Genomic DNA, 19,938 nt, shown 5'->3' on the forward strand with positions numbered 1-19,938 from the left:
ACTACTTATTTTGTGTTCAACAAAAATGAACTCAGACAGGTTTGTGACAAGTTGATGATGAGTACATGATTATATCATTTTCAGTTCTAGGTGAACTATCTGATTAACCTTAAGATCATGCTCCGTGTAAATATATCAAAACTCAATTTTTGATTAGTTATGCCCATTGCTAACCTCTTGATTTGTTAATAGGGCTGCGCAATTAATCAAAAAGGACATTCAGAATTGATCAAATCCTTCCAGGTCAATTTTTTTTTATTACTTTCTCTACCATGTGTGTGGAGTCATGTAACCCCGCTCTGTTAAGGCTTATTTATACTTCTGCGTCGAACGCACAGGTATAGTCTGGCGCAGCCTTCATGCGGTCGCATTCCCATGCACCTCGCAAAAAAATTAACTATATGTTGCAATTTTGCAGAGCACTGACAATAATGGCATATTTTCCATTGTAATTTATTATTTACATGAAATACTTGTTTACAGAAGATTCAAGAAATGCACTATTTGAATTATTATTTACACAATATAAAAGAGTTATTTTATTTAGAATAATAAGATACTGTTTATTTTCTACCCTTAATATTAACCTATTTAACATTGAAAATAATTGATTTTGTTTCAAAAAGTGCAAGTTATTTATTTTAATTAGCTAATTATTTATTTTCACTTATTTTATAAGAAACAAGTAGGCAATGTGTGTTTTAATTTCAGTTGCTCAGCATTCAATAAATAATCATAGATCATAGATAGTGTGAGTTTTCTTCAATTATTTTAAAATCAAGTAATGCACCCTTTATTGCAAAACATCTCACTTGTTAAGAGCACATTTACAGTACAAAACCTGTTAAATAAATTAAATAAATCATCGTTCATTAATCATAATAGAGTTAATCAGTTTTAAATCATTGCATCTTGGCCAATTATTGTCCTATCCTAATAAACCATACAAAACCTTTTATATATAAATCTCAATTTCTAAAATCTGACACTGATATGTAGTCTTGCCAATTATTTTCAATGGAAAGGCGCTAAGCTCTGCTCAAAATTAATAAATGTCGCTAAATGACGTCATGCATCAATTTGCATATTACTGACATCATTGCGTCCAACTATTTCTGTTTGTTTGATAGTCTGTGCTTTATTCATTCTTTAATTTTCCTTCGGCTTAGTCTGTTGTGTAGTTGTACATTCAGGGGTCACCACAGCGGAATGAACCACTAACTATTCCAGCATATGTTTTACGCAGCATATATATATATATATATATATATATATATATATATATATATATATATATATATATATATATATATATATATATATATATATATATATATATATATATACAGTACTGGGAGAGTCTATGGTTTAATAAAGTGGCATTTATATGTGCACAACGCTTTAAATATGCATGTAAATTTTGTTAAATTTACAGTTTGAATATGGTATATCAGTGCAGATCTCTCAGACATAATAAACAAATAAAAGACAAGTTGAGAAACTGGTGTCACTAAAAGCTCTGTGATTGTGAACAATACAAGCACAAGATGCAAAAACCTGTCAGAAAACAGTCAGGTTTGACTACCAGGGAAATACCTCAAGCTCGCGGTGCTAAATGATTTACCATCGATACGCAGAGGGGTGATCTGACTGCAGGTGGGAGAGAATGACAGCAGTGAGAGGACTGGGCCACCTGTGAGTGCTCTTAGGCGGGGAGGGACCGACGGCTTCACCAGCAGCTTGTTGAGAGGAACCGAAACGGTACACAATGGACACGTCAGTCATTGAAAATCTCCAGTAACACACGAAAAAAATCGCTAGATTTGACGTTAGGGAGGTCTGAAAAGTTGCTAAGTTGGCAATGCTAATTATACGACTGGTTTTGTGGTCAGGGTCATATACAGGCTTACAGTGTGCTTCTTGAAAACCAGACTGATTAAATGTTTTGGTGAACTATCTCTTAAATTAGATTATTAGTGGATTAGATTATTTAGTGTAGTCATCAGCCGCCTTATAATTGTCATGTATTCCCGCAGTCAATCAGAGCAGCAGCTGTCATACCCACCCAGTGAAGGACAGTACCCAACCACACCTGTGTCCATGAGCACCCTGCCCCTGCACCCTGCCCTCCTGGAGCACTACCTGCCACGGGGTCTGGAGCCTCCGCAGGGTCGAGTCAGCGATACGAGGGAGAGCGCCAGGCCAAGACAACCCTACAGCGAAGGAGAAGAGAGCGACACTGGAGAACGCAGTGAAGGAGAGCTCGTCGTCCTCACCGACTGAGAAGAAACAACAGAAAAACCATTGGAGGACAGATTGTGAAATAATAACGGTGGTGTCCAAATAATGGTGTAGCTCAGTGTTTTCCAGTCCAGTTATGAAGCTGCCCTTTCAAGCAGGTTTCAACCCTACCAGATTGGTCATTTTAAGATTGTAAGGAAGACAGAAGACACGTATAGAGCTTAATTTTGGGCATTTTTAGACCAGGCATCTATGAAATGTCTTGATCTGCATAATTCGCTGTTTTGACGTCAGATCTTTGAGTCTTTTCAAGGAACTGTGGAGCAGGATTGTTTTTTATTTTATTGAATGTCACTGCGCTTATGAAGTAAATGGCTAACACTTTAGTTTAGGTCACGATTCATGGTATTAACAAACCATTGGCTAACACTACTAGCTTAATGAACTACCAATTAGCTGTTTATTAATAGTTGGTAAGGTAGAAGTTGGGTTTAGGTTTAAGCTAGGATTAGGGATGCAGAATACGATCATACTTGACCATTTTGAGGGATGTAAACAAAAATAACAGTCCCAACGTATTTCCTGTTGTACATTTTTAATTTCTATAGCTTCCGGAAATCCAAAAAGAGCCACATATTAATAAATAATGCTATGATAGCCGTTTTAACATTGTTATGATTGAATTGCCTCTTGTTACAGTTATGAAGCATAGGGCTGGACAATTAATCGAAAAGTAATCGACATTCAGAGCCGATAATCAATGAATTTTTCTCAATTACTTTCCTTACTGCGTGTGGAGTCGCGTGACCCTACTTTGTTTACACCTCTGTGTTGAGCATAGCATGTGGTATTGTATACCCCTTGCCATGACTGATGCCGACTCTGACCTCTCAAAAAATGTAACCCGTGTTGCCAGATATTACTGACTTTTTCCAGCCCAAACCTCCAAAACGCACAACCCCCATCCCCCCCCCCCCCCCCCCACCCCCCCCCCCCCCCCCCCCCCAAAAAGAAAAAATACTAATATTTAATTTAATTTTAATCGAAATTAACCTTGTTACTTTACTTTCATAATTTTTAACCTTGCAGCAACCAGCACCAGCAGTCACAGAACCACAACATAAGCGGATCACATCGAAACGTTAATGTTAGAGTATGTTTTACTTTTGAAATATGGTATAAATTCATCCTATTCATCGTTTTAATTTTTTTAAACATAATTCGGTTCTGCTTGTCAATCAGACAACACTTCTATGTCTGTTCTTGCTGTCAATTGTCAAAAAAAATTATCGATATAAGTGTCATAACTGCAGGTGATGCGCGTGCACGCAAAACGAAGTGAGATTTGTCTGGGAGTCAGATTTTAATACAACTTTCCTTCACCACCTCTTGCGGCTGAGCACTGGTCCCTGATAACTGAATGGAGTAGGAGCACACAGTTATGTTTTGTTGCAAATAAAAGTTACGAATTAAAACCGGCCAAATTATGTCAACCTGCCTATGCTATTTTTTACCCGCACAATCACATTCAAAATCGCTCAATTGGACGTGAAACCGCCCAATCTGGCAACACTGACTGTAACTACACGTCGCGACGATGCATAGAGCAAGCTCTGTGATTGGTCGCCTTTGTAACGTTGACGAGTGTGGGCGGCACGGAGTGGGCAATAAAACAATTATTGAACGATTCTTCTATTTATTTATTTTTAACAAGATTTAAAATGTTCAATTAATCGAAATTTTGATTTTAGGCCAAATCGCCCAGCCCTAATGAAATAGTCTGATAACAAGCAGGAAATGTTCATGGGCCAATGACATGACCACATTGAAATGGTCTATAACAGGCGTGTCCAGACTCCATCCTGGAGGGCCGGTGTCCTGCATATTTTAGTTCCAGCCCCAATTAAACACACCTGAACCAGATAATCAAGCTCTTTCAATGTATACTAGAAACTTCCAGGGAGGCGTGTTGAAGGAAGTTGAAGCTAAACTATGTAGGACAGCGGCCCTCCAGGACCGAGTTTTGACACCACTGGTCTGTAACTACTAATGAACAGTTAATATCTTTTATAGCAGGTAGGTAATAAGCCAGTAGTTAATTGATTGAGTTGTGACCAAAACTAAAGTGTTACCAAGTAAATGTTATTTACAAAGTATATAAGAAACGGCTCTTCTAAGAGAGGTACAGACAAGTATATTCACTGTTGTCTTATTCCAAGTTCCACATTTTTCATTGTGACGAATAATTGGTGATAAAGAAACAGTTAATCCAAAAAGAAAGATCTCATTTTTGGATGAACTGTTCGTTTCTATTAAGTAGCCAATCCATGGAAAGCTCCAAATCCTTAGCCATAGAAAAAAAATGAAAGCGTTTGTGTATTATTATGCTGTGTCACCAGGGTTTTCCTGCAAAGTTTCCTGTTAAGACTGTGCCAAGGTACTTTCCAGAGCTCAAGGCCTGAGCAAATTAAAAAAAGGAAAACGAGTGGACTTGGGGAAAAAAGGAAGGAACATTGCTGAACTCCTTGTCCAGTATAATATCTAGATATCAGATAATGAGGATTAGAGGCTGTTGTGTTAGATTGAAGCAGCCGCCCCTTTAAGACTTTAAGAGATGGACTACTAGCGTCCTCTGCTGTTTGAGTCTGGGTACTGCACTTAAAATGTTTCCCCTAGGTCAATTAAATTTGTTAATTTAGTGCAAAATAATCACTCGAAATGCACTTTTATCATCTAATATATATATATATATACACTTTCAGACCCTTATAACACGAAATTTTTTTCAGAGTAGAATTTTGCACTTGATGTACATATGCAAATGATTTCTACTATTGACTTTGCGAAAGATATGTGAATAATGACCTTCATATTTCTCCCATTTTTAAAAAAAAAAATCTTTGGTTTACTTTTCTAGTTTAGTGTGTTTGTATATAAGAGTGAGTTTGTGTTGAAAAAAAGACCTTGAGTTATCATTCCAGCAGTTCTTTTGACTGGGTCCATTTTATTGGGCTGCTGTCATTTTGCGGTTGAGCTGAAATGTAAACATTTTGTTAAACTATAAACATCTATATTTTGAAGAAAACGATTTTAGAAGAAATTTGCAAGCGAGTGGACTTTTGTGAAAAACTTAACATGAAAGACAATTATAAAAATGTACATAACAGGATAGAAAATACAGATTGCATTTTATCTGTAGAATGAAAAGAAAAAGATTTGCAATCTGAACAACTGTTGCAAAACCAGCTGTTGTAAAATATAGATATAGAATTTATTTTGTTTATAAAAGTGTATAATTTAAAGGTGTACATGTTTTTTTCCTGTATGTTGCATTTTTCCAAGCAAGTTTTGTGGTTTGTTTTTGAAGCATAAATAAAAATGTTGTTTACTTGTATGGTTTTTTTGTTTGTTTGTTTATGAGCCAATTATCAGGATGTGTCATCTTGGAATTATAAGGTTCTGTCTGCGTTTTAAATGATTTTGAGATATTGAACTTCAAAGTTTTTGCATTCCATATAGCAAACAATATGTGTGTAACAGCTCTCTTTCATATATTAACATGACAGAGAGCCTAAATGTACTCTAAATAAAAATGCTGAAAGTTTTCTTACATTTGTAACTTGCGGTAAAACAAACACAGTAAATGCAGAACCTTCTCATTCTGAAAAGTCATTTTCCACTTGGAATTATAAGGTTCTATCTGGCAGATCATTCATTAAAGCGTTACTTTTCAAGAAATACAAACAAAAAATATAGAAGTTGGTGTTGTAACAATATGTTGATGCTGGAGAAAGTGACATTTTTGCTTTCTATAACGTTAATTTCATGTTTTAGGATGAATATTTTTTGTTCAAATTAAGCATACAAGGCTGTGCTAAATATTTTGTCCAGTGCAGATGGTCATTTGATCTAATTTATATGTTAATATTTATTCAATCTTATGCTTTATATCAGGGGTGGGCAAACTCGGTCCTGGAGGGCCGGTGTCCTGCACTGTTTAGCTCCAACACTAATCAATCACACCTGAACAAGCTAATCAGTATCTGCAAGATCACTAGAAATCTATAAGCAGGTGTGTTTGATTAGAGCTGGAGCTAAACTGTGCAGGACACCGGCCCTCCAGAACCGAGTTTGCCCACCCCTGCTTTATATGAATTACTGAATTATATTTATTGAATTATATGCCCCATTAATTAAATTATTTGCCCTTTAAGGCTTAGTATTAAATTTAAAGACTTTAAATGAAAACAAACAATGAGCAAATGGGTTTAATAAACACTGAAAAATGTTTCACTTACCATATATACACACAAATAAAAATATTTCACATTTAATATAGAAATTATTTTATATTTGTTTCTTTTTTAACAATGTAAAATTTAACATTTCATCTCAAAGTCAAAAAAATGCTTCTAAATCATCACATTTACACACGTCTCAATTTCGTGTGGTGCGGGATTATTTAGTTGACTTTAATTGTGTCTTTCTGGTCTTTCCCACTGTCAATGAAGCAGTCTGGCGAAATGACAAGACAGGAACACCGCTCACAGAAAGAACTTCATACAGCCAAACTAGAGTTCAACTTTATAGATAAACCATTTTTTTTAATAAAAAGTCTTAAAATGTAGACAACTTATAAAAAAATCACATAATAAATAATTGTCATTTAATAAGAATATGTGGGGAAAAACTCATGTTGTGTCAATTATTAATCGAAGTAATAATATCTTATCGTTTGTAATATACCAGTAAAAATTCTGTCCTTGATAAAAAAAAACACGACTTGTTATAAATAACGATAAAACCAGCCTGTGCATTGGTTTATTACAGTAGCACGTGTGCAATAAAAATTTGCGTTTATGATCGTGTTTACAAACAGATTAAGTAAAAGTGTGTCACTGAAATCCTCTTCAAAACATCCAGTGTTGGAAATCAGATCTGGTTTCATATCACAGAACGAGGAAGAAATCAAACTTTTATAGTTTTCAATACAGTGATAAAGGCGAGGTCAGTGAACGGTTGCGACAAGACTGATTCCTCCATTCAGGAATGAGCTAGAGTGGTGATATTTATACTACATATTCTCAATTAGACCCTCCAATATGAGAGAAATCAGCCATATGTGACCGTTCCTTCAGTATAAAACTCATTTTAGGTTAAATAAAATAGTTTTTTTTATGTTTAGAAAATTTCTCATACTGTCTAATCTGTTTATGTGAAACATTATTCATTTGTATAATTTAAATCACTGTTTTCTTAGCTTTAAATAGGTATGGCTATCAAGCGTTAAAGCTATTGTGTCTCCCTAGCATTGACAATTTAATCATGGTCGACAGAGTTGAGACAGTTGTAACATGCTATAGAAACTGTCTCCAATTACTAAATTCATTTAAAAGCTTACCATGTTAACAGTGTACAATTTTGACTTTATCACAGATTCAATTTAATTTCATTTGAGAAATGAATTATTATTTCATTAATTGGTTCATTTTAAAGTACTTTAGTAAAGTTTCAGATTTTCAGTAAAATATGTTCAGTTTTTTAGGCCTGATAATTGGTTGTTGCTTGTTTATTTTAATAGTCTGTATTTATATGGCCAATTTAACAATTTACATTTAGTCTGTTTACCAAAAACATTCACGTAAAATCCAGCCTGATGTTTTAGAATATAGCATTTTAAGTGAAGTTTCACAAACTAATTTCGAGAGGAGCACGTGATATGATTGACTACACCTGATCCTCATTGCTAATCATTAGCTAGCCTATCAGATCATTCTAAAACTACTATAAATATCCTGCCTAAACTTCATTCCTTATCTTCGTTTTTGGAAACCACCCCCATCCTTCCCTTCTCCCTCCTCCTCTTTCATGATCGGGCAACACGGTGGCTCAGTGGTTAGCACTGCTGCCTCGCAGTAAGAAGGCCACAGGTTCAAGTTCTAATTGAGCCAGTCGGCACTCCCTGCATGGAGTTTGCATGTTCTCCCTGTGTTTGTGTGGGTTTTCTCCGGGTCCTCCGGTTTCCTCTCACAGTCTAAAAACATGTACATAGGTGAATCGTAATACAGTCACAAGCACTTAACGCATACATAGCAAAAGGGGGCACTCGAGAAACACCTCATCTCGTATCCCTCCTAATGCTCATTGACCAGGCGGGAACCTCGGGCTCATCTATCTCCGAGCTCAGGGTTCTCTTCCGGGACAGCATGCCAAACCTGCTATCATAGTCGAGCATTATCTAAGTGTGAACTCTTGAAGGAATGTTAAAACCATCGCCCTGCTCTGGGTCAGCTGCTACGGTTTGACTTTGTCTGTTTAAGTTTAAAATTCTGCATATATCATCATATCTTATATACAGCCATTATGTCCAATAGGTGTGGGTTTATTATATTAAAATATTGGGTTTCCACAAAAAAATTATCTCTGAGAAACTGAAGAAAATGCAAAAAGCGTTTCAACTGTCCCCACTCTCCTCTAGTTTATGCTTATAAGATACCTAGAAAGGCTTTAAAAAATGAAAATAATCCAAATATTACCACAAGTGTTTATTATGTTAATATTTGATCCATTCATCAGTTTCTATCATCTTGATCCATACATTATTTGGCTAAATAACCAAAATACGTCACCATGAAATAACGTTAATAATAATGACCAGCAAATGAACATGTCATGTGAACTGGACATTGGTTTTTGTTTAACCTGTAGATCACAGTTGACAGTCACAGAAAAGAGAGGAATTACCAATCTATGTCACACATGACATCACACGGGTTCCCAGTTGCAAAAAGAAACCGGTTGCAATAGCAAACATGTTGTGTTGTGCGGTAGGATGCCAAATTCGAAAAAAAAAAAAAAAATATATATAGAAAACTTAACTTTTACCGCACACCACACTGCTTTTAATGCCAACCGCAGACGTCTTTGGCTAAATAGGAGCTGAATGGAGCAAGGACCTAATTAAAAATGCTCGACTCTTCAGTTCTCATTTCATATCAGGTAAGTTCAGGCTATGCTGAATCATACTTTACTGAAAAAAGTGTTGCATGCAAAACTGTCGCAAACAATTTATTTGTGTTGAATTTAAACAAATTAAATTTAATAATGTTCAACTTAATTTGTTTAAATTCAGCCTTAATAAATTTTTTACAACCATTTAACGTAAAAAATTGAGTAAATCCAAGGAATCATCTTTGAATAATTTTTATCAGTATACTCGTTTTTGATTCTAGCAATAATTTCAGCAAAAACAGTTAAATATGGTGAATTAAACTGTGAACACTGAATGCTTAGGATGAAACATAAAAGTGTAAGTTCACATACCCTGCCATATAGGTGCAGTTTGCTGTCAGAATGCAGTTGTTTTGCTTGTTTATGATTACCCAGGCCTTGTACAGCTCCGTCTTCTTTCCTTGTCTTTGGCTAGGCAGAGCCTCGGTTTTTAGCTCTACATAGTTTTGAATCTGGTAATAGAGCATTATTTCTTGCACTTCTCCACACAGAACAAAATTGTTGGTCACCAAAGACTTGTAGACCTTTAACTTCTCTCTTATAAAATCACGTGGAGTTTCAATGAGATGCTTGTCCATTTCGTCTTCTCCAGTATCCTTTGGGAGGGTGCTATCCCAAATGGACCTGTCAGACGAACGCCGCTCACTCTAACGTTAATTTTGCCAAATAACTGTGCTTATCAATGGGTGATAAGCTGTTATAATACGCTGAAAACATTATGTAAATAATATATATAACATGTAATCAATATAACTTATTTCTAAGACAACAACAAACTCTGTACCGCATCAGATGTCATTCCCTCGCTGATAATGCTAGTGCTCTCGGCTTTTCCTGCAACCTTGCTGCGCACATCCTGAATGTAATTCCTGAAAATGGTAATTCGTCTATAGAATCACCAAGAGGCGACATTCAAGTGCAATTTGGGAATCAGACACTAAATGCCGCTAGTGTCACACGGCGACCATTTTGGAACGACAGGACAACATAGAACAACAGGAGTTTGAAACCCATCTGTAAAGCAGCTTACAAAAGGTATGTTATGTTCGTTTGTGTTATTGATCAACATAGCGGTGATGCTAACCTGCAGCCCAGTTTAAAGTTTTGTTTGTGAAAAAATAATAGCTTTGCATTTGAATTGAATTGTGCTTAATGTTTAGCATAAACAAGAAACGGATGCTACAGTTTGCTTTGTTTTAAAAAGTTTTAGTGATGCACTCAGTTGTTTTTATCGTCGTCATTCAGACAGTGATAGTGGAGTGATTGTTGAATTAAACATTTATTTATTTGTATATGCGGGTGTGCCGCGTTTTGAATGAACTTGATTTAGTGTGTGTGTGTGTGTGTGTGTGTGTGTGTGTGTGTGTTAATATTTGGGGTGGTTTTGTGAGTGTAGGCCTCAGTTTGTTGTGCAGGATGAGTGATGTTGAATGGAGGTAAAGTTGGTGTTATATTCGCGCATTCATTCAATTATATAGTAACGTTAAAGTATAGATGACTAACGTAGACTAACCATATTCCGTACACAACGATGTTCCATACAGATTACCTTTTAACACCAATCTCTGAGTAAATACTTACATAAACAAGTATATATCTTTGTAATCTTTGTGTCTCACTCTTATTTCTAGTCACAGCAGAGACTCTCCTACCAAATGTTTCCGAAAAAAATCTGTAAGTTTGCTACGTCCACCTAATGCTCTTGAAAACATTTAGTGCAATAAAAATATGCATTTGAATTTAATTTATGCATAACACAGTATTATAGTGTTATTTAAGTGAATATTATATCACTAATTTTTAAAGAAATTATCTTTTGTTGAGTAAATGCTTTGAAATGGGGATAATTAAACATCAGCTGTGAGTGATGACAACCACGTCGCAATTCTCCGCCTGAGAGAGCCTGAGAGACAGGCTGCAAACCCTATTTGCCCGTCATCTTTGTGCATTGATGATGTTTATATTCATAAAAGGTAGCGTTAACTTAAATGAATTTAATGTTTTAATATTTTAAATTGTCACGCTGTATTAAAATGAGCACGATCTTAAACTTAAACTGTAAGGTTCTTTCACTACAAACTTTCATAAAAATATATGAAAATTTGACATTAACTTCAAGTTAAACTGTAGTGGTATATTCTGACATAAGTTTTTAATAGGACTTCAAGCAATGACCATTTTTGCCGGTGAATTAATGTTATGCGCCCTGTGCAAAGACGTTACTTTTCCTTTGTTTTCTAAAAAAACTACTTGTCCAGAAGACATCAATCACAATTTAGATTGTGCAGTAGGTATTCACCCAGAGAATGATCACACAAGCATGTTTATCTGGTTTTCAATGATGGAGGAGTGGTAGTTTAAATGCATGAAAAAACGGAAAGTTTACGGAACATGGTTGTTGCCAATAGAGGTAAAGTCGGTTTTATATTCGCACATTCAGACTTTCCCCTTAATAATATAATTTCATAAGTATTATTCGCAAACTCTAAATAGCGAAATCATATTAGCAGCCAATGAATATACGGTGTTAATGTTGGTGTTAATGATGAAGTCACATCATCAATAAATACATGAGAACCAGTTCCATTGACAGCCATACTGTACATGCCCGCACCATGTCACTACTACCACCATGCTTCACTGCTTAAGATCATGAGCAGTTTCTTTCCTTCTCCATACTCTTCTCTTCCCATCACTCTGGTACACGTTGATCTCATCTGGCCATAGGATGTTGTTCCAGCACTGTAAAGGCTTTTTTAGAACTCTAATCTGCCCTTCCTGTTTTTGAGGCTTACCAATGGTTTACATCTTGTGTTAAACCCTCTGTATTCGCTTTGGTGAAGTCTTCTCTTAATAGATGACACATACACCTACTTCCTGGAGAGTGTTCTTGATCTGGCTAACTGTGTGAGGGGTGTTTTATTTACCAGGGAAAGAACTCTTTGGTCATGCACCACAGTTGTTTCCGTGGTTTTTCGATGTTGCAGAGCTTACTGATTAATTTTTAAGAACGTTCCAAACAGTTGTTCTGGCCATGCCTAATGTTTTCGCTATCTTGCTGATGGGTTTTTGTTTTATCTGCCTAATGATGGCTAGCTTGACTGATAGTAACAGCTCTTTGGATCTCATCTTGAGAGTTGACAGTAACAGATTCCAAATGCAAATAGCACACTTGAAATGAACTCTGGACCTCTTATCTGCTCATTGTAATTGGGATAATGAGGGAATAACACGCACCTGGCCACAAAACAGCTTAGAATTCAATTGTCCAATTACTTTTGGTCACTTAACACAGTGGTTGCCAACCTTTTTTTGCCTAAAGCTGCGGTCACACTTGACTTTTTCCCCAACAGACTTCCATTAATACGCACACGAATACGTCAGACCGGAAACGCGGGGTCATGCGTTAAGCTTCGCAGGTTGCTGCGGTGCAAAGTTCAAGCTTGTGAACTCTGACCTGCGAAATCGCATCACTTGACTGCGTGAGACCCATCGAGGATCAAAACAGGACCTCTCTGGACAGAAATTTAAAGCATGGAGCAATTGCTCGCTTTTTTAAATGTCTAATCATCTTGTTTAATCCCGCCCATTTTCGCAGCGCTACACGACAGAATTTCGCACACACAAAGCCCGGTGTGACCGTAGCTTGAGACCCGCTTTTTCTCTGGAAAATATCGTAAGCCCCCCCCCCCTCCACATTTAATGATATTATTGCTTGTATAAGTTTGCAGTTTCCCTGAGTTGGGTTGCAGCTGGAAGGGCATATTTGTATATGTACAGTTAAAGTCAGAATTATTAGACCCCCTGTTTATTTTTTTCCCCAATTTCTGTTTCACAGAGAGATTTTCTTTTTCAACACATTTCTAAACATATAAGTTTTAATAACTCATTTTTAATAACTTTTTATTTTATCTTTGCCATGATGACAGTAAATAATATTTGACTAGATCATTGTATAATGATGGTTTGTTCTGTAGACTGTCGAAAAAAAATATAGCTTAAAGGGGCTAATAATATTGACCTTAAAATGGTGTTTACAAAATTTATAACTGCTTTTATTCTAGCTGAAACAAATAAGACTTTCTCCAGAAGAAAAAATATTATCAGACATACTGTGAACATTTCCTTGCCCTGTTAAACATCATTTGGGAAAAATTTAAAAACGAAAAAAAAAAAAAATTTCAAAGAGTGGCTAATAATTCTGACTTTAACTGTATATGTATGTTATTATATTAATTTGCTGATCTATTATACTAATAGACCTTTTCACATTTCCAGGTTTCTCAGTAGTGGAAGTCGCCATTGATAAGTAAGCATAGAGCGCACGGAATAGAAATAATACATTTTTTTACAATCCTATTTGCTGAAATAATAAAAGAAAACCTCCACATTGGTGTTATCAACAATTTTCAGAAAAAGTCAAAATTGTGTGAGAAGAGAGAATAACATCAAATTTGCTTGCCTGTCCATAGACACTGCATTACAAACGCCTTACACAATCAGTAATTTGTTTTTTGTAATGTCATGCAAAGATAATATAATAGATACGTAAATACATAATAATGTAAAACAATCTAAATAAGAGAAACTCTAAAGATTTTAAGATTTTGATGACCGTATCATAACATTATTTATAAAAGGATCCATTATATTGGAAATCCAGTTATTATCTATATATAATGTGAATGTCTGTGTGTTGTCAGGTGATCATCGGCGTGTTGGGAGAACCAGTTGCTGCGGTAAAAGCTGGACAACACCCAACACAAACTGCAGAAGAGCAAACAGCAACGCACAGCTGGAGGAGGAGAAGCACCTGCAGTTCATAAACCAGATTGCGCTGATTTATCAGGTGGCTGACGTGCACTTGATTGGTCAGGAGGCAGCTGTGTGCACTGGTGAGTCAAGTACCTCACACGTGCCCTCACAAAACATGCGACTCAACTTAACCATGTGATGCAGAAATAGAAACGGTGTCTAAACTCAATGTCACGTCATCGCAATGGTTAGCACAACTCCTTTTAACTCCAAAAAGACAGCTCTTATTGCGTGTCGTGGCGCCGTATCGTGCAAAGTTAGGACATAGTGCCAGGGTGCTCTGATCGGTCAGTTGGACCCTGGGTCCTCTGGTTGGTCAGATGGCCGTAAATGCGCTGATTAATCTGAAAGCTGATGTGCTCTCTTGATCGGCCGAGTGGCCCGGCGTGCTCTGATCGGTCTGGAGGCAGCTGTGTGCACTGGTTGGTCAAGTACCTCACACCGTGCCCTCACAAAACATGCAACGCAACTTAATCATGTGTCGCAGAAATAAGGTGCGTTCGACTGCATGCAGCGCTACGCAGATCGATCGAAATCCGTCCTAAAGCGGTGCATGCTGGTTAGAAATGTTGTCCGGATTGACGCTGCGCCGACGTTTATTAGATTTGCTAGGAATGTTTATGAATGTCTCCAATAGACCTGCAGAGTGATATTAATGTGTCCTAAAGTAAAGCTATAGGTCATGTTTGCTCGCATCACGCACCTGTCAGTCAGCACGTAACCTTAAAGGGCTAAACAAATAACACACAGCACTACTATGGTTACAGAAAAGGTCGCACTGTTATAATTCACTTACTTTTTAATACGTTTTAGTGCGTTTTAGCACCCGCTATTAAAAGAAAAAAAAATGCGACTGAATATTTTGAATGAAAAGCTGTAATGTAGCCGTGGCGGGATGAATTTTGGCCTGGCGCCCCGCCATTGACGAATTAATGTAGCGGAAACCATGCAATAAATGCTGGAGCTGTGAACCTACACTGGTCTCTCGGTTCGGTTACGATGATCATGCCATCGATACGATTCAATTCGATATCACGGTGCATTGGCGATGCTTTCCATACACGGTTTTATATTTTCTTCACATCAGCAATTCTTGTATTAAAATATATATGTATATATATAATTATATACAATTTGTAATACAATTTTGTCCTTTAATACAAAGTCAGATATATAAACTTGAAATATATAAATACCTTTAAACAACACAAGCATTTATAGTAAATAATAGAAACAAATATAAATATCCCGCTCGCGTTCTGATCCTTGGCTACCAAGTTCTCTTACACCCCTTTGATTGGTCACGCGCTCAACAGATGAGTGACACTGATAAACAGCATCTGCGATCACAAACTCTGCAGGCACGCACTCGTGTCTGTATCAAGAAGTATCGCTGTAACAACTAAGAAGAGAGGAAAAGTCACGCCAGCAGGTCAAATGGGCATGGGAGAGAGAGAAATGGAGTACTTTCATTCTCTCAATCGGGCTTCTGCTGTAAGTGTCAGTGAAAGACTGTTCAGCAAACACACACGCTGTGAATTGTGCAGTTTCTGCGTTTTTAAGTCTTGGAGCGTTGTAAATACTCGCCTCGCCATAGTAAGCTACGGCGACATGGTGCATATGAGATAAATGATGTCAATACAGAATAACCGGTTATGATTATTACTGAACCGATAGCAAATTGTCCACCTCTGCATCGCGGTGCACCGAAGAAACAATTTTGACACCCCTAATAAGTGTCATGTAAATTGGCATTCACACTATTAGCATTTATCATTTAATAAAGCAACTAAAGTGTACCTGAGGTGGTCATTGTCACAGTTTTCTGTTGTTAGCGACAACAAATTGAAGCCATTTCTAAAATAGAATTTTTATATTTGGCTAGGGCAAACTCCTTTTAATATGGAAAAGGTTTCTTCTATCGCGTGCCATTGCTTTTAGTTCGAACTCTGTTTAAATCAGCCTTAAATCAGCCTATAGCCTCTATAATCAGGCATGCTCCTTTTAGTGTCATCATTCTGACAACATGCACTTGTGTGGAGTCGTCAGAGGAGGAGCCGAGTGAAAATGTGTTTTGATCCTAGAGCGCAATACCTTGTTCAACCACTGGATGTCAAACTTGAGTACTTCACCTTTTAAAGTAGAGCCCATAGCCTCACACAAGAAAGGTGTTTCCTTTTTATGGTATGTTTTTTTTCTAAACATTTTTTATTTTTATTTTATTTTATTCTTATTTTTTATTTATTTTTTTTCCTATTTTTTATTTATTTATTTATTTATTTTTTTGATTAATTCAGCTAAAAATGCTGCTTAAAATGTCACTTGACGTTAAATTCAGTATTTAAATCTAATAATTAAATAGAATATTATGCCAATAACTGTAAAAAGTTCCAGAACCCCACTACCCCTATCACCAGGCTGGCTACAGGCCTGCGTTTAAACCTCATTATAACACGTAATCTTTGTAACGTAACATCACAAACTGCGCTGATCGTAAGTAACACAGACATCTCCCAGGTCTAAAATAGTCTGAAGACTTATCGCTTAAAGATGGACATTCTTTCTCAATATATATATATGTATGTGTGTAATTGTAATAACAAAACATTCGTTCAAACCACAGTATATAGTTGTTTATTTTCTTAGCTTATTTCAGCTAATCGCACTAATATTTGAGACAGAAAAATAGTCCCTGCACATTAGCATCGAGGATGTTGCTCTGCATTGTGCTCGTTTCATTCCGGAAATCCTTAATAATAGTCTTCCTGTGCTTATAACAGGACAGAATGCAGGTCAACACAGTCCACAGGAGACAGGCAAAAGTTCAATGAGGAAACTCAAGTGTTTGACCGGAAAATTGGCGATCAACTTCGCGTCAACAGAGGCCTTTTGGATCCATGCTTGTTTAATACGTAAGTTACTCTAGAGGTGAAACAAAATGGAGTATGCGGTATGCAGTGGATAGTGGACAAGGATTTCACAAAATGTTTTTTTTATACTGTTACCGTTTTGACGATTATTGTACTGAGCTTAAACCACATACATTACTAATGTTTAGATTTGTTTTTCTCCACTGTCTAATTTAAAGGGTTAGTTCACCCAAAAATGTAAGTTAACTCAACCTCAAGTGCTTCCAAATCCAGCAGTTTCTGTCTTCTGTTGGACACAAAGTATGTTTTACTGAAAGCAAATAACCATAAGGGGCCCTGACCAATGCCAAGAAGCCTATATTAATCATATAGCTCTATTATTCATTTTCTATCATACAGTATGTTGTAATATCGTTCTATGTTATTTAGGTTTTTATGGTATTACCTCTTTAAAACCTGGTGTCCACCATATATAATGGAACATTTCTTTAGTACTGCACGTGCAAATATTAAAATCTAACATGGCTAATTAACTGTACATATAGTTAGTTTGTGCAGTTGTTTTATTATTTGTGAGTTTATAGTATTACATTTTACATTAATAAGGTTCCACTTAAAATATATTTTTTACTTGCAGTTTATTTACAAAAAAAAAAAAAGAATCTACAGAGGAAAAAATTCTACAGAGAAAGAGAGTTGTAATGTTAGGGCTGCATACATGGGATTGCTTAGGGCCCCCAAATTAAAAAGTCTATCTCTGCTTCTATATAAACAACACGTAGGCCTACAATGGAAGGCAATGGCTAGAGGTTGCCTTTTTAAATATGAAGAGTTCTGATAGAAAAGCAGATGGAAAAAGTGCCACCTGAATTTTCTTCTAAACTGAGCACTTTTTCCAGGCTGCTGTGTGTTAATATATATTAATTTGAAGGAATAGGTTATTTTCATTGCTTTTAAAGTAAAATAACTGAACATAAACACGGAAGGCTGAAAAAAAAAATGCTCATTTTAGATCAAAATTTCAGAAGGCACTTCGAGGATTTTGCATCTGATCTCTTCATATGTTCTTTTGAGAACTTTTTAGGTTAAAGACAAGTAAAACGAGAGTAAATCACGACAGAATTTTCAGTTTTGAGTGTAGTTGAACCTTGTGTCCATTACTATGGACATCGCATGTCAGCCCGTGTTTTTTCATGATTCCTGAGCATTTCATCTAATGTAAAGCTTGCAGTCCATGAGAGTAGACGATTGTCATCCAGTCAAATGCCAGTAAGGCTCGGCATGTTGTAATTTGGAAAAAACACAACTACACTGAAAAGCGGCATGGCATCATATCACTCCAGACACAGAAGCCACATTTACAATGTTTTTATTCAGATTTATTGATATGTCTGCCAACATTTCATAGTATGTAAAAAAAAAAAAAAAAGGGATTGCATTTACCAATTAAAGTTAAAAATCTTGTGTAACATTGCAAGGTTTAGATCAGGATTAAAAAAAAAGATGTCTGTCCATTAGGATGTACAATGGATTCAAGATCTGTTAATGAAATTAAATCTCCAGTAATGATGATTGAACCTTATTATACAATAGAAGTTAGAATTATTAGCCCCCCTAATTATTTTTTTCCCCCAATTTCTGTTTAACGGAGAGAAGACATTTTCAACACATTTCTAAACATAATAGTTTTAATAACTCATTTCTAATAACTGATTTATTTTATCTTTGCCATGATGACAGTAAATAATATTTGACTAGATATTTTTCAAGACACTTCTACACAGCTTAAAGTGACATTTAAAGGCTTAACTAGGTTAATTAAGTTAACTAGGCAGGTTAGGGTAATTAGGCAAGTTATTGTAATGATTTTGTTTTGTTCTGTAGACTATTGAAAAAAAAATAGCTTAAAGAGGCTAATAATTTTGACCTTAAAATAACAAAAATCTCATAATTAAAGTCAAAATGTTAATGTTTGTGATTTTGAAAAGAAATGTCAAGATTATACCAACATTGTAATTTATGTTGGTATAATGTTTGGGGTTGGCGTGGGTTTCCTCTGGGTGCTCTGGTTTCCCCCACAGTCTAAACATATGCGCTATAGGTGAATTGGGTAAGCTAAATTGTCCGTAGTGCATGTGTGTGAATGTGTGTATGGATGTTTCCCAGTGATGCGTTGCAGCTGGAAGGGCATCTGCTGTGTAAAACATATGCAGGATAAGTTGGCAGTTCATTCCGCTGTGGCGACCCCAGATTAATTAAGGGACTAAGGTGAAAAGAAAATGAATGAATGATATTTGCTAAGTACAACACATAAAATTATGTCTGCAAAATTGTTGCAAACAATTTATATTAAACAAATTTATTGTTTTAAACAAACAAATTAAATTCAGTAAAGTTCAACTTAATTTGTTTAAATTCAGTCCAAATAAGCTGTTTACTACCACTTACAATTTTTAGGAATAATTAATTTTTTTAAAACTGTTCTGACCTGATGTACATTGAAATGGACAAAAATATATAAATATTTACCTAAAGGCTGTTGAACTTTTATTATCATAGTTTGGTCTCTTTATAGGAGCCTCAAGAACTGTTGACATTTACATTTTTCAGAAACTTGGAACATAATTCAGGTCTGAAGCAGTTAAGACTACAGGAGTCTGCCTGCCTTGCCTTTGTTGTTAGTGTATTTTTGGCTAACAATGGTTCATCTTTATGACTGTCACAGCACATCGGGCTAATAGACTAGCAGCAAACTAATGTTAAGCATGTCTCAGAAAATACATTGAAATTAATAAAAAAATATAAATGTACAAGTCTTTAATGTTGTGAAAAAACCTGTAACCATTGACTTCCATAGTAGGAAAAATAAACAAAGAAAGTCAATGGTTACAGGTTTCTAACAATTCTCAAAATATCTTAACAGAACAAATAAACAGAAACCTGTAACCATTGACTTCCATAGTAGGAAACACAAATAGCATGAAAGTCAATGGTTACAGGT

At 35.9% G+C, this 19,938-nt stretch overlaps 1 protein-coding gene across 4 annotated transcripts in view; it reads left to right on the top strand.

The window, feature by feature from the left end:
* LOC130237640 (transcription factor SOX-13-like) overlaps window positions 1-2,502 on the top strand; it is a 61,482-nt gene extending 58,980 nt beyond the window's left edge. For all 4 annotated transcript variants that reach the window (XM_056468643.1, XM_056468644.1, XM_056468641.1 and 1 more), the window contains exon 14: window positions 2,037-2,502. In XM_056468643.1, coding sequence (XP_056324618.1) covers window positions 2,037-2,283 — 247 coding nt within the window. In that variant the 3' untranslated portion in view covers window positions 2,284-2,502. The remainder of the gene's footprint in view (window positions 1-2,036) is intronic.
* The last annotated feature ends 17,436 nt before the right edge of the window (window positions 2,503-19,938 follow it).

The sequence above is a fragment of the Danio aesculapii genome, chromosome 11, assembly GCF_903798145.1.
Source record: "Danio aesculapii chromosome 11, fDanAes4.1, whole genome shotgun sequence".
Taxonomy (NCBI): Eukaryota; Metazoa; Chordata; class Actinopteri; order Cypriniformes; family Danionidae; genus Danio; species Danio aesculapii.